Consider the following 16,198-nt stretch of genomic DNA (forward strand, 5'->3'; position numbering starts at 1 on the left):
GATGCCACCACTACACTGCAAATTATGCAAAAACCAATGGGAAAAACAGATCCACTCACAGCCCTCACATGACAAGTTATCTCCAGAAAACTTATACCATCTTCCCTGCTCCTTTTCAGACTACCTAATATAAGAAGAAAGGGACTGTTTTGCCAAACCACTTGGATCTGCCCAGCCCCTTGTTTCTTGGCATTCTACTGCAGCGAGTGTTTTCCGCTGGCACGTGCTCCAGAGTTCAGGAGAGGCCACCATGCTCCCAACACGTGACTAGTGAAACGACACATGTCTAATTATTGGGCAGTGCTGATGTGGTAAAACTCAAGGGAAGATGCATTAGCAGAAGATGCAGAGGTAGGTGAAAACTCCCTGGAACTACAGCCAATCTCATCCAAGGAACAGATGCACTCTCAGCCTAAATCTAATCACCTCCTTGGTGCTGACCACATCAGCATGAATGACTGCCAGTTACTGGAGACAAAATATACTCTGCTCCACCTGAGAGTACTGATCCATCTGGCAAATTATTTTTCTCAGGTGAGAGGAGAAAAATATCAAGAAGGATCACAGTGGACTTACTGTGTTAAAGGTGGAAATTCATTTGTAACCACTGTAATATCACACCAGCTACCCCCACCTCCCAGCTTAGAGCTGTGTTTCACTCACAGACACAATTATAATTACAGAAACTGCTGTTTCTAAACAGTCTATTGATGCAATACCACAAACACCATTGGTGGTGGTTCTATGGATAGCACTGGAATTAACATTACAGTAGTATCCAGAGTCCCAACCACAGGGCTCTCTTTTGTCCTAGTCAATACACACACATTCACAAGAACCAGACTTCCCCCTCAAAGACTTTACAATGTCACCAGAGAAATTACAAAAAGGATATGAGAAAACCTGATTCCCATTTAAGAGATGAAGATCTGAGACACAGAGAAACCAAAATCTGCAAGCACCACTTTGCAGATCTTACTAGCTTTCTTCAAGGCAGAAATCAGTGGCAGTAATTAGGTACATGCAAAAATTCTGAGGGTGGATACCAGGCTTGGGTATCCTGGAACCCTAGTGAAGTCATGTGAAGTGAGGTGTTTAGGTTAAGTTTATTCTTATAGGCTCCTAAAACAGTCAGCAGAGAAAAAAAAGGATTCCAACAGAGATATTCCACTGTCATGTCATATGTGGATCAAAATTCTCAGCCATGTATCTCTCCTGTATTTTTGTAAATACATTTTATTATATCAATCTTATTTTAAAAACAATTAAGATATTTAGAGAAAATAACATTCTTCTCAGTTTAGTGTTCTTATAGCTCAAATATCTTGGGAGAACCAACTGTTTTGAGGATCTGAAACACTTCAGCAATCCTGCAGCATGCAGGTCATTCAACAAAGTAAAGCAGGCCATAGTGCACTTCAGCAGAAAACCTCATTGGTTTCAAAACCAGTGTTCCGCCTTTAAATAATCCGTGCTCTACTGCTGAAGAAGTCAACCTCTGAGGTGGAACCATGCATGACTCTTCAGATAGCTGCACTTGAGGAGTAGGTGGTTGCACAGAATAACAAAGGATTACATCGCATGCAGCTCAGGCTTAGTATGTTAAAAATAAAATAAGAGTCAAACCTCTAGTTGCACTGGCAGGCAGTTTGTGCATTAATTTTTTTTCCCCACCTCCCCATCTGAAACATGATTTTCTGAATTATTGTGGATTACACACACAACAGAAAAGAGATACATCAGCCACTTGTGAGAAGCAACCCCCAAGGAAAGAAAAAATCCCAGTAATATAACATCACACAAGGTTACGTACGAAAAAAGGTGAACTGCGTCACTTTTCTCTCTGATAAAATCCCTCCTATATTTCATAAACTCACGTAGAGTCACCAAGGGGTTTTCAGATATGGTGAACTTGTTATCAGTAGCCCAGGTTTCCATGGCAACCAATACTATCCTGGTGTTAAGTTGTTCTTTATATATCTAGTACATTAACAGAATGAACAAATATATTATGTCAAATAGAAAAAAGGTGAGGTTTACCCCTTTTTTGTAATAGCTTGCACTTTTACATAACTAAATATTTAGCTTATTCTAGCACACTTTACATTCTTGTAGGTGATTTTATCTCCTTTAAAACCAACAAACATAAAAAACAAGTAAAACCAAAATTTTAGGCTTAATTCTTCAATCAGTTCTCTTAGCTTTCTCTTAGCCTACACAGGCAGAGGTAAATAAAAGAAAAACGTGATTTTTGAAAAATTACTACATTCCAAATAGTTCAAAGATTTGAACTTAATATGTCTTTTATAACAGCCAGCTCACCCAATGACACACAAGGGCCCTCTTATACGGAATAATGATCTATAAATCCACAATTTTCACTGTTATATGTCTCTACAGGAGTATTTCAACTCCTGCTAGCTGAATCACAAAAAAAAGGGACATCCTTTCAATGCTGTGTTAACACCAAATGCTTTCAAACATTTTTTTTCTATGAATACTTTTCTTTTTCTAATACTTTGCTGCGGTGAGGTACAAGAGCAGCTTGTCTGAGTTATATATAAATACAATCCACACAGTTCACCTCTCTGTCCCTATTCTAACTCATTTACTCAACTGCACTTTTCTAGAGAAATTTTAATGTACTAGAATTTCAGATCATCTTTTAGGTTTAAAGTTGTCAAAACAGGGATCCTGTGCTAGAAATTGTCATATCTCAGGTGCTCTTTAAAACTCAGACTCAAGGGACCAATCCAGCAGGATACTTAAATGTTTAAAGCCACAAAATAAAACCCCTCTGATGCTTTATTTTAGACAAAGGCTCTAGACAAAGGTGAATGATTGTGGTTCTAGATGAAAATTTGCAATCTTCACATACATTACTCTTGTTACATCACAAACTGACAATTCCTGCATCTATCATCAGAATAATCTTTTGACTCATCTCACACATAAAAGAACATATAGCTGAGTGATACTTACCAAATCAGCCATGTTCACAACTGATTTAGCATAGCTGTTGGTATGACCGACTGACAGGCGGTGCTTTTTACACTGTGAAAAAAGCACAGACCAGTAACAAGTTCAGATTCAGAAAAACAAAGTCCATTTCCAAAACACCATGAAGTAAAAAGCAATTACATCAACAATAAAGCCCCTGCACAAGGTTTTGTCTCTTGTGTTGAGTGTAATGTTCATAACCAGTAGTAGAAAATTGCTCAGAAATGTACATTATTGATATACTTTAAAACAGCTGATGTGAGGATGTATTAATTCTTCTTTAGAAAGTACCCTAGAATCTTTACTGGAAAGTGATATAAGAACAGTAACATCCTGTTACTGTCTTCACTATCATTATTGTTGTTGCCAATTTTAAAATTAATCACAAATGCCAGTGGAGAAGTTAACAACAAAAATTTCTGTAACTGATTTCTACAAGATGTGTTATCCAAGAAGTCCCTGCATCCATGTTTTAATCTATCAGACACCCTTTTTTTTCAATTTTCTCTTAAGCTGTTTTCTTGTTGTGTAGTTGCACACTCTATACAGCCACAGTAACTGGTTCAAACCACTTCAGCAATCAAACTCCAATGGCACCTTTACTGAAATTTGTAATGCAGTGTTATAAAAATGGCACTAGAAACAGCTATCCAGGTACTCCTATTTGCAGGGGAAAAAACCAGTTATGAATGAGCATCATGGGCATGAAAGTCACAGGTATCTCAGAAGAATTTAAAACAAAGTGTACAAGCTTTTCAGAAATGTTTTGCCATCTTGTGCCCCATGATGCTTGATTTTGGAATGAATATTGTCCATATTTTCTGGAAGTTAGGATCTTTTAGTGGGCAAGAAGTTTTACACAGCTAGGGCATAGGACAGGCATTCTTTCAAGCAGGAATGGGGGGAAAACCACCAAAAACAAGGAAGTTAAGGCCACAGCAAACAATTTTTCTTTCTCACAGGATGAAATTATTTGGCTTCTTTGATCACTGGCACTCACCTCAGAGAATAAACTCCTAACTAGACTGACTCTTCCAGTGGCTGTGATTAGACAAAATTAGGAAACACTGTCCTTGAAGAAAATGCGCCTGAACAGATAGGAGGATCCCAAAGGAAATGTTGTGGCTTCAGGTCTTTAGGATCAAGCACAGTTATAGTGATTTAAGGAATTTTCATCCAATGTTATTCATTTTAATCCAAGAATTTATTCCTGTGTTCCCCAACTGAGCTAGTGGAGGAGTACACTAAGGACAGTGGCACACTTTTTGTACACTCTCATGTCTATTTTTGCTAATACAGGTATTGCATGAGAGAACTGTTGCACATTAGAGAAGAAGTAGACAAGATTTAAAATTTATAAAAATTTTTATAAATATTTATAAAAATATTTTTATTTTAAAGCCTAAGGGACCATAAAATCATCTAATGTCACCAGTCGGATGGGCACTACCAAGCTGAACTTAATCCAGTTACTTCAAGAGAAAATCCACTGTTTGTGTTTGAAACAAACTTTGAAAACTGCATATGATGAAGAATTTGCCATTTCCTTTGATATTTCCTTCATTAAATGATTAATAAATTATCTTCACTGACATATATCTGTGTTCTTTCCTATTTGAATGAGTCTGTCTTTTCTTCGATACACTGTTATTATGTGTCTTTCCACTATGTTAAAAACTCCACTGCATTCTCCCAGACCAAGTATAAAAGTTCAACAAAATAATTTTCTTTACATTTATTGGGATGTTTAAAAAAAATCCAGTCATTGTTAATCTCCCTATTCTCAACAGCTGCTGCACAATTGAAATAACTGCACTATGGATTGCTGAGTGCCTGTAACTAAGACAAATGCTCAGGAAAGCCAGAAAGAATATCATCAGCTTAAATCTCACTAGCGACTAGTTACTTTCTGACCCTTCTTTCTGATCATCAGAAAGTTGCATTCGTGGTAAAATTAACTTGCCAAAATTCAAAACTAACTTCATCAATGGTTAATGAGATCATAATCTCTTCTCTTAAGAACAAACTGAATTTATTCCAGTTATTTAAACTGAATTTATTTATTTATTTATAATGTTCCTTATTGTTATGCTCTCTGGATAAATTAAGACAATTTGATGCTAATTGTAAGATGTTGAAATGTGTCAGTCTTACCATTAGGTGATCATTTACAATCATCAACTCAATGTATTTTGTTTCCTCTTCAACTTTACGTGGAATCTGACGAACCTATAGAGAGAATGTAACTCTTAGAGTCTAACAATACAGAGTGTAACTGGTAACATACATCTGCACTTAGTGGCTTCCCCACTTTAATAAACAGGGAATGAAGTCTCTGTTTAGAATATTTTTTTTTTGAAACAAAATAAAGTGAGGTAAACTAGCTACTTGTCACTATTGCAACATGTTAAAAAATATATAGGTTTTATTATGGGAGTTTCTGATAAAACTATACTCAAAATGAGCCAAATTATTTTACCTACCTTTTCATTTTCCATATATCAGTATTTTAAATGTTCTAACTTTTCCAGTAGGCAATGTCCAAGAGAACCCATCAATGTTTAGCTTACATTAGATACCTCTTTTTGTATTAGCTGTATTGATACAGAGATCTCATGCCAAACCAGCAGGAGCAGCAGGACTCCATCTGGACAAATTAACTCAGCAGACATGAAACAAACTTGACGGCATGCTCCTTATAAACAAGCATATTGGCACATACCTGCCTTTTCCTTCTTTTGTGTCTTGGCCTTACAACAAAATTCTGTGATGTAGTATTCGTCTGCCAGAATTCTAAGCAGAAAACACAGACAAATACATGGAATATTTACAAAAATATAGCCCAGCAATTAGTGACCCTGATGTAACATGACAGTAGTATGGCATTCTTCAGCACTTCAGATGCAGCAACAACTCATTTTTTCAAGTTTCCAGCTAGAAGGCAAGACTACAGATGCTTCCCAGTAACAGGACTCTTATTAAAAACTCTACTAGTGACAATCTGGGTCTGTTGAAACAGATGATCTGTGGGTGTCACGCTTCAGAAAGCACAGCAGATGTTCTATGCCAAAACTTCACCAATACTGGGCATGAAATATTATTAGCATAGTGCTTCCATGGAGTGAATCACATTTTCAGGAATTCAGCAGACATTCACAGAGCTCTTGCTATAGCTACCTAAATTAATAAGAAGAGCATGAAAGGCAGAATTTATGCTTTAAGATGATTATATTCACAAAGCAAAATATGTCAGAGTTGGGATAAACCTTACAAGATTTTGGCAATGCTCACTAACCAACACAATATTCCTCCCTGCTAATCCCTGTGTCTCTAACTTCTTAAATCTCTAATCATAAGCATCAAGTAGTTTATTATTTTGCCAAGTCCTTTTCACCAAATCTACTACTAGCCCCTCATGGAAAAGGACACATCATAAACTAAGCAGAAGATAACACTTGCTCTCACTCTTTCAAATGTTCAAGAAGTAATTTTCCATCTTTAATTTTACATTCATAGTCCCTGCCTCTATTTTCCCCATGTGAAATAAAGCTCTTTCCTTATCTTGTATAAATGTGTTTGCTATTCACATAACCCCAAGAAGATCTTTTTGATTCATGCAAATTAAATGTTTGCAGTTTCTTAGTTTGCAATAATATCTTTCTCCTTTCACAGCTTTCCATCTTTTGTGCTTTCTGCAGTTTTGGACATCCTTTCAGTTTTAAGGAACTGAAAACTTCTTTCAGTGTTTCAGTGATTTTACCAGTCCTGCAGTGAAGTAAATAGTCCTACAGTGTTTATAGAACATCCCTATTGTGCTATAGGATTGATTGAGCTGTGTAAATTAAGAGACTTCCAGTTCACATATCTTTGTACACAACTTCTGCTTGCTTTACAAACTCCTGAGCAGTTCAGTTTTGCTGATGAGACAGGCAAGTTTCTCACAGCTTCACTTCCTGCTGTACATTAATTGTACAATTTCTGCATAAGGTTCAAAAATAGGATTAAAAACCATGCTGATAGGAGTTTGATAGGACTGACATATCAGCAAAATCTTAAAACACAAGGCTGAGTTGCCCATCTGACAAGACATTGCCAAGCCTAAGTGATAATCTTAACCAGGAGTGGCAAATTACTAATAAGACAGACCAGGAAAACAAAAGCATGACTAACTGCTATTGTCTTGGGTAAATTAGGAACTATGGTGTCATTTTGGTATGTGAGGTTTGCAGATATCTTTTCATGGAGCAACCTAGACAATCACAGGCTCTCTGCTTAAAAATGTTTTCATGGTTACACCAATGTACTTGAGGACTGTCTTTAGAAAAAAGAACAAGGATAAATTAAATCACACCCAAACTCCTTATTTATTGCTTGAAGACCTGCAGACTCTTGAGCTTGAACAATGATGAGAAACCAAATCTTGAAAACCTTTTTACAATGTTTTTGATTATGCTTTATGTATGTTAATTACTTTAGACTCACAATTAGTTTAGACACATAACTAGTTTAGACACATAACCGTATCTCAACCTGTCATTTTTGATTTTATAACATGCTTAATGAAACTGGTAAAAATAACACTTTTCAATCAATAAAATAATAATTTACAGTGCGTATATATTATATATGTATGTATATCTCAGATAACTTTACCAGCAAATGTGATTATTTTACTCAAAATCATAAGTCAGTCACCTCTAAGGGAAATGATGCAGGCGTTACCATTAACACATTAACACAGATTAACACTGCCTTATGATTCACAAGATGGATAAATGCACACAGGTTGCATTTCCTGCCAAGGACCCTCAGGTAAAAGAACATGACCAGCAAAATCACAGGGAATGTTGATAGTTGAGAGAGTCTAGCAGATATTTTGATGGGAATATATTACCTCAAAAAAAAATGAAGATTCACAAAATCATAGAATCATCTTGATTGAAAAAAGATTGCTAAAATTGAGTCCAACCATAAATCTAATACTGCCAAGTCCCACTAAATCATGTGGTGTATATACATATTTTTCATGTGATCCCAAAAGAAAAGGACATCTGTTATGTATTACTTGAAAAACAGCACTTTTGTTAACATATTGTTATCTAAAACCATGCCAGGGTGTTTTCGATCTCAACAGAGATTGTGAAAAAACCACAGTGTAGTGAATACAAAGTCAAATGCTCTAAGTGTGCCAAGTCATCTGTCCAAGCTTCCTTATTTAAAATCCTCATTATTCCTCAGACCATTGCAAAGTACAGTACAATAAATTGACTTTCTTTTCTGAAACAGCTTTTGGGGTATTTTTTAATACCCAGGGAGCAAAAGGATGCATAAAGTGCATTGCTATTTAACCGTGATAGAATAGCGTATGCTTTTACTATCACTGATACTGAGTAATCCCTAACAATTGAATTTTTCCCCTTTCTAACACCAGTACTGAAGCTGGTGATCTATCCAGTATATTGCTAATGCAGTGTAAATGCTGAGTAGAAGTCTTACTTTACATACACACTCTTCTAAAGATAAAAGAAAATCTTGGCTTCATGAAAAATCTCCTTAGACCAGTCCAATTGATAAATTATGAGAGTACCTATGATGATATATGCCAGCACAGTGCTTGCTACTGCTAACAATAGTTTTGTTGTAGTACTTTCAAAAAATCAATCACAACAATACTATTAGCAATTAACTGCCAATGTTAATTGAAAAAAAAAAGTCAAGTTAAGACAGCAGTTTGACCTCTCCAGACTGGCAGGGAAGAAGCAGAGATACTGGTGAAGCTCTCATCCTCTAGAGCTGTGACTATGCATGGAGGATGACTTACAGAGAGAGATAAATTCAATAACCACACAAATAAAATTTTTGGGTTTCCTAATGAGGATGTAATATTATACATGTACTATAGTTTTCACTACAAACATCAGAAACACCTTTTCAAACAATTTTACAAAAACAAGTATGAGCATGCGGGAGAGCAGACTGTGAATTAAAGTCTATTTCACCATACATGGGATCCTAAACATAAAGTGATAGAAGATTAGCACCCTGTACATTACAAATACTTGCATAACTGAGAAGAGCAGCAGTCTGCAAGTGAATTTCCTTTTTAACCTTTTCCACCATCCTGTGATTCTAATTCAATCTAGATGGAAACATATCCCATTATGTCACATGCTGGGCTTTTTACGGCAAAGCCAGCAACTATTCATTCGTTATCTGTAGAAAAATCAAAACTTTACAAACATATCTGGATTTTTGTGGGAAAGCAAATAAACAAAACAAGACCGCAAAGCCCTAGTTTGACAGATTTTTGAAAATCAAAGCTTTGGTGGAGGCGAAACCGGGGCATTTACTTACAATTAATCACTTTTCATAATTTTAAAAGCAGAAAACAATTTTATTCCATAATATTGAAAATATAAAATTCACTAAGGAAATCTTATAAAACAGCTTAGAGACAGTAAGTACCAACACTAGCAGTGTTAGTTTAACAGCCTGAGATAGAAGATTTATTTTAAACTCAGCATTGGTTGCATTATTTCCAATCTTTTGAGTTATATGCCCTCAAGAAAATGTGATAAATTATGCACTCTGTTATTGACCTTATGTTCAATAAATTGCTCTCATTACACTATCATCTCTGCAAGCACAGGTAGTAAGCATGGTACCTGTGTAAGGTGCAGGTACACAGGAAGTTTTGTGACACAGAAATCAACACCTTGCACAAAAGTCATGAGCCTTTTGTGCTCTTGTCCCTCCATCCCAACATTGCCTCTGCCTTGCCTGGGCAATCAGCATCCCAGGACAGGAGGCACCAAGCTGGGACACTGGTTTTGTTTGGATTCAGATTCCTTCTTCAGAACAAATTAAGTCAACCAGATTGTAGCAATTTCCTTTTTTCCTCCTTCGTTTCTCATTAGCTCCCTGAATGATTCTACTTTGCTTAACAACTGGCAAACCTGCACAAACAGTGCTCCAGAGATGGACCCATCTGCATGTAGTATTCAGCACCTTAAGGTCTCAGATCCAAATGTTACCATAGGACAAATAGCTTGTAACAAGATAACCAAACATCTGTAACTCTCCAGAAGAAACCAGACTGGAGGTGGTTTCTTCCAAAATGTCTGTGTCTATGAAGGACAGTTACACTTATCTAGGATATGCATTGTAGGGCAGGAAAACACATCTGTAAAACTGGCAAATCCTTGACAGAATGGGGATATGTCACAAATACTGCAATTTTAGCTTCAATTAACAAGCAAACCTCTCAGATGAAAACTCAATATTTTAAAATACCTTTATCCCTCCACACACAATATGGGCATTCATCACTACAAGCACTTGAAACCACTTCTGCCTCCAAATTCATCTGCATTGAAATGCATGGCCCTCATCATAGCCAGTACTGTGAAAGATGCTGAAGGGACTGGAGATCAGTCACTGAACAGAAATTACATTGGGCAATTTCTTGTCTCCTAGGTTTATGCTCACTCCATGGTACTCACCCTGTATCTAAAAACCAGAAAAACCCATGAAGAGTTATCAACCACCATCAAGGTGGTGTTTATTTTCATCACTTCTAGGCTACCTCAGTCCTTTCCTCTCTACAGCTACCAGCACATAATCCAGCCCACAGACCACATGACCTGTTAAGAGAAACACATATCACAACGCAAAGGTCTAGGAGAGATTTCATTCATTAGATTCAGGATTTTTATCATCACTTCAGGTTCTTTTCCTGTGCTTTCACTGTTTCAGAATGGGGTTTTCTTCAGTATTTTTTTTAATTTTGGTAAAATAAGGTATATGTAACAAAACAATATATTCTCAGAAGATGATCTATCAAATATAATCAACAAATATGTCCTTAGACTAAAACACTCAATAAGTCATGAATACTAAAAAAATCATACCAGACGGCAGGTCGGCAGAAGGAAATTCAAACAACTTGGATTTGTAAACAGAATGGAAATGGAAGTCATCCTGAAATAGAAAATAATTGCCCATATGATCTCAGGAAAAATTAATCCATCTCATGAGCATTAAACAGACAATTCCAAAGGTTCTTGTTACCCAAAACATACCCCAGAGAACATGCAAGTTGCCAGGCACCATTACTCTACATTCTTCTTTTCCCAACTGCAATGTGATGGCTAATGCCACATTTAACCACCTTTTAGTCTGAGTACCTCAAACACAGTGGCTGAGCACACAGAGCTAGGCCTAAATTAGGCTCCCAGAGCTGCTCAGGGAGAGTCAATGAAAGTCCCAGGAGCTGCTGAACTGGAGTCAAGGATAAACCAGCAGGAGAGTGATATAATAAACCCAGAGCAGGAAGTGCCAGGGAAGGGGATGGGGCACTCACAGGCTCCAAGGGACCCTCCTCTAGTGCTGCAGTGCTCTACAGCCAAGAGCTACAGAGCACACACATATAGACACATCACAGGTCTGCTTTTGTCTGTGAAGATGGAGTCTCACATTCAAGGTAAATGAGTTAGGAATGAGGGGATGACCCTTTGGTCCCACAGCCTTATGCCTCCCCTGTACCCATGGATGACTGTACTCAAAAAAACACAGCAGGACTACTGTAAGTTCTACTTACATCTGAAGTGTAGTTTTCATCTGGTTCAATAAGGTAAGTATGATTTCCATCATAGAACATCCCACTGTCAAGAGCAGGAAAGGTAAATACAGATTTAATAAACAAACACTAGCCCAACATGAAAGTAACTTCTAAAAGTTAATATACTTTAAAAATATAAATATTTGGGAAAGGAAGAGTTTAAAATGGTTTCAGGAACTGAATGCAATTCTGGATCAATCTTTTTGTTTCTTCACTTTAGAAAGAAAGATTTTCTCCTGTGGTGAAGCAGACTCTTCTTTCTTCCACAAACCTTCTCTACAACACATATAAACAAAAAATGGACTAATTTAACCAACTGAAAATCCAGTTCAAAGCCCCCACTCCCATGCAGGAGATATCTACCTGCAACAGACCTGTCTTTAGGAACTCATTTTTGGAACATATGTATAGCTTTCTTCAAATAAAAATTATATTTATTTGAATTGAATTATCCTTAGGTTTTTAATGGGTTTTTATTAACTCTTTCCTTAGCATTTCATTTAAAGAAAGTGTTGATATAAATATAGAAGGAGCAGAAAAACAAATGTTATTTCTTACATCAATACATTCTGATCTTCAACCAAACCAGAATATTTTTAAGTAACTTTTCCTTTACTGCATGGCATACACACAAGGTTGGGATTAGGCTGCATCAAGCATGTCACTTTCAAAGGGCCACTACTACAGTGTTTAAGCTTGGCCCTAAATATGAGCTGTAAATTCAAATTTGGCACATTGCACACAACAACAACAGCATGAAAGTGAGATTATTTATTTACTTATGTTACTGTTAAAAACACCCAAAGCAAACAAGAATTACAAGGAACCAAATCAGAGCCTTTTCTTTTTGCTAATGCAACACTTTTTTATCAGCAAAATTGATATTCACAGAAGTAACCTGGGTTACTGACTGTATAACATATATCAAGTATAAGCATAACTACAATGTAAAGCTGCTTCACCTTTCAAATTGCACGGTTGCCTATTCTTTAGAAATAAATACTGTCTATACAGTCTAAGCAAAATATTCTAGCATCTGCTGGAGCTTCTTTGCTTGGAAATAAGGAGGCTGGGAAGATCCTGTAGCTCTTTATCAGTCAAAATTTCCTTCCCTCTAATTGCAACTTTAGTTAAGCAGGGTCTGCAAGTTGAAGCAGTGTCAGCAAAGAGCTTGTCGTGAGACTGCTGCTCCCAGCAGCACTGACCTCTGATCAGGTCACTGCACAGTGACAAGAATAATGGTCACAGCCGACCTACAGACCTGAGCCCCCGCTCGAAGCATTCACGGCTCTTTTCCCACCAGCTACCACAGACCTAGCGCGCTCTGAAGAAACCACACGCTCACGGGTGTGTTAAAGAGAAAGCAGAACATTTCAAAAGCCTGCATTTCGATGATGTGCGTTCTTCAGACAATCGCATCTGTAGCCGCGGCAGGCGGGTTCGCAGCGGCAGTTCCTGCATTGCCCAGCAGCCGGCAGCAGGACCCAGCCGTGCCCGCTGCCAGCGGTGCCAACACCGCTCGCTGACACCCCAGCAACGCTGCCAAGGTCCTTCCTGGCTTAACTCACAGGATATCCACAGAAAACAAACAAAAGTCCAAGCAAAATGGCTTGCTCGAAGTTAAGGCGGCAGAGATACATTTGTCATCAGCCAAGTCATTAAGAAGACATGCATAATTTCAGGCATTCTGTCGGCCAGATGTGATTGATTTAACTAATAAAAGGAAGGATGCAAAGCAGACATTACTAAAAGAAGAACTCATAACTTCTGATTAAAAAAACCCCAACTATTTTTCACATGTATGAATAATTCTGCTGGCTGAGATCTAGAGGTACTAATATGCAAAAGGGGAGACTGGCATGACCTTTAGAAACATGAAGCTTGTTATTCCCTTAAAGGCATCTGTTCTGTCTTGTGTACTTCCTAAAAATTCATGAAAGCAAAATTCCTGCCCCGCAGACCTTACAGAAGACAACTCTGCCCAGCTACCCTTATTCCAGCAAGATATTCCAAAGTGTGGTTGAAGCCAAGGAGCTCTGATTGCCAGTGTGAGTTTCTAATAATTACTTATCATTTAAAATCAGCTGTGTAGGAGCTAGTTGCAGTGATGGAAATGCAGTGGCAGAGAATGTGCATTTAATACAGCTCAGGAAACATTACTTTCTCATACTGGATGTTTGAAATACCAGCTTGATGAGAGTAAGCTTGTGTCAAAGAACTCAGCTCAAACTTTATTATATCAAGGGAGAAAATGGAAGGAAGGGTGGGGAGAGGAGACAGGGAGATACCTTTCAAGAGAGAGCTGAATTATACAATGAAAAAAATGCATCATCTATCATGTAACTTTAGAAGGGACTAATTTGCATATCAGGCCATTGAAGAATACAGAGCAGCAGAAGAATCAGTTTTAAGCATAAACTCACAGAAAGAGGGCAGGGAAAGACATATGCAGGCTCTCCTTTGTTCCTGCTTTTTCTCCTAGGAGTTAGCAGGGGCCAAGACCTAATGGACCACTGCTAATGGAAGCCATGCAATGCCTCTGGATGCATTAGGAAGCTACTATTTTTAGGTTTACTGTCCATGCTTCAAACTGGGCTCAAGTTTCTTGAGCTGCACAGCTGTAAATCAGACAAGTGCAAGATGACAAGTCTTCTGCATGCGTTCTCCCCTTCATACTAAAGAATTTACAACTATAAAAGACACTACTCAAATGAAAGTACTTATATGACTGATACCAGAACTACAGAATAATTGCAGATAGACAATAGGCTGAAGAAGATTTCCATCAGCTAAACCCTGCTTCCACAGAAAAAGGTAAAGCTCACTTGATCTCCACACAGGCTCACTTGGTGCCATGACTTTGCAAGCTGATGTCAGTATTAGTAGTGCTGAGATCCTGTAATTCCCAGATGTGACAGGCACTTGGTTGATCTGAAAACCTGACTAGCATCATTCAATAGTGCCAAAAGTAGACAGGTCCAAAAGCTGTACAATCCATACACAGCTTTATGTAACCTTCACTGGACAGAGGCTTTATTTATGAGTAAAATTATGTACTTCACATAAAAAGTATTGCACCCTCATACCTTTTCTTCTACATTTTTCAAGATTTTACTATATGCATACACATAGCTTAAGGCCAGAAATTCTGTTAACAAAAATGGATAACACAAGATAAATTCTAAAGTGACATTTTCTTTGTAAAGATACTAGAAAAAAAATAAAGTATAGACATCATTATAGCAACAAGAAAAGGACACAATTTCCAAATAATTCATTGGCATTGTTTTTATTTTTGTAGAATAGGATATTTTTAGCTACTTCTCCTCTGCCATCTCTAGAATAAGTTATCTTAAAACAGTGCCTGGCCACTGCCATTAGTCCTGAGTTTAGGAAAAAAAAAAGTAAATAATGAAGATTTTTGATTACTTAATATTGGTGACAAAGCAGTAGGAAAATAAACAGCATTTATTTTGCTATATACATGTGTTATTTTACTATAAACAACTTGGTTTTCCTTAAAAGAATGATAAACAAAGGTCAATAAAAACAAAACAGCAGACTTACTGTAATCCATGGCATGTTGACAAGGCAACAAATGATACAGAATTTCCTCGAATTTTTCCCTGATAATAGCAATGTTCTCCTCCCTGAAATGGGAAATTGAGACTGTAAATCCATGGGACATTCCACAGCATCACACTTCATCCTGTCAAGGACTGCTTTTTCATAAACACTTTCCCAAGCCATTGACATGGCACCAGGAACTCAGTATCACTCATGTGGGTGTTCATCCCATCTTCTTTGAGCCTTGGTTTGGTACTCAGACAAACACCATCATCTCGACACTGTACACCAAATGGTGAATTTCACAATCTCAGTGTGAAACCCCTGACATCCTGAGATGGATTTCAGAGACAAATTACTCCAGAAGTGCTCATCTTTCTTCACTGACTAGAAAAAGAGTTGGAAGTAGGGGGCTTAGACTCAACATCTGCCCTGCACATGACTACATCAGACAGGATGCTCTGCATCTGCTCTGAGGGTAAGGCAATTTCCTTCTTCTAAGGATAAAGTATGCTAACAAAATAATAACAATGCTTGATTGAAAAAAAATGACCAAAGGAGAAGTAGTCACTAGTACTCCAAAGCTACTGGAACCTCTAAGAATAAGTAGTAAAGGAATACAATGAAAATGAATATTTGCCTCTTCTGCAAATAAAATGTATACCTTTCTATTAAATCCAGCTGACTTTACTCAAAAAAATCCCCCCTGGTTTCACTGTAGTAGGGCTTTCACTGATAAGCCCTACTACACATGCAACAAATTTATTCAGTATTGCACAATATTTGTATGCAAAATTAGAAATAAAAAAATTCAAACGTCCCTTAAATTTTCACTGACATCTACTCTTCAGAATAACTTACCTATTAGTGTCTCACCAAATTTAGCTGTGCTGTAATGCACAGCATTACACATTGGTTAAAGAACTATGAAGGAGATTTTCAGTACTTTTCTTTTTTAATAGCATTTATTTGCAAATACTTCTTCCAGCAAATGAATGAATAATCTACCTA

General features: G+C 37.2%; 1 protein-coding gene across 13 annotated transcripts in view; it reads right to left on the minus strand.

The window, feature by feature from the left end:
• Positions 1 to 16,198, minus strand: part of ADAM22 (ADAM metallopeptidase domain 22) — a 132,022-nt gene that overhangs the window by 44,749 nt on the left and 71,075 nt on the right. For all 13 annotated transcript variants that reach the window (XM_039708652.1, XM_039708644.1, XM_039708634.1 and 10 more), the window contains exons 5-11: positions 15,188 to 15,270; positions 11,600 to 11,663; positions 10,911 to 10,980; positions 5,723 to 5,793; positions 5,155 to 5,229; positions 2,983 to 3,054; positions 1,814 to 1,980 (exon numbers count right to left, since the gene is read on the minus strand). In XM_039708652.1, the coding sequence (XP_039564586.1) occupies positions 1,814 to 1,980; positions 2,983 to 3,054; positions 5,155 to 5,229; positions 5,723 to 5,793; positions 10,911 to 10,980; positions 11,600 to 11,663; positions 15,188 to 15,270 (602 nt within the window). The remainder of the gene's footprint in view (positions 1 to 1,813; positions 1,981 to 2,982; positions 3,055 to 5,154; positions 5,230 to 5,722; positions 5,794 to 10,910; positions 10,981 to 11,599; positions 11,664 to 15,187; positions 15,271 to 16,198) is intronic.

This window comes from Passer montanus, unplaced genomic scaffold, assembly GCF_014805655.1.
Source record: "Passer montanus isolate IOZ18808 unplaced genomic scaffold, ASM1480565v1 scaffold10, whole genome shotgun sequence".
In the NCBI taxonomy this organism is placed as follows: Eukaryota; Metazoa; Chordata; class Aves; order Passeriformes; family Passeridae; genus Passer; species Passer montanus.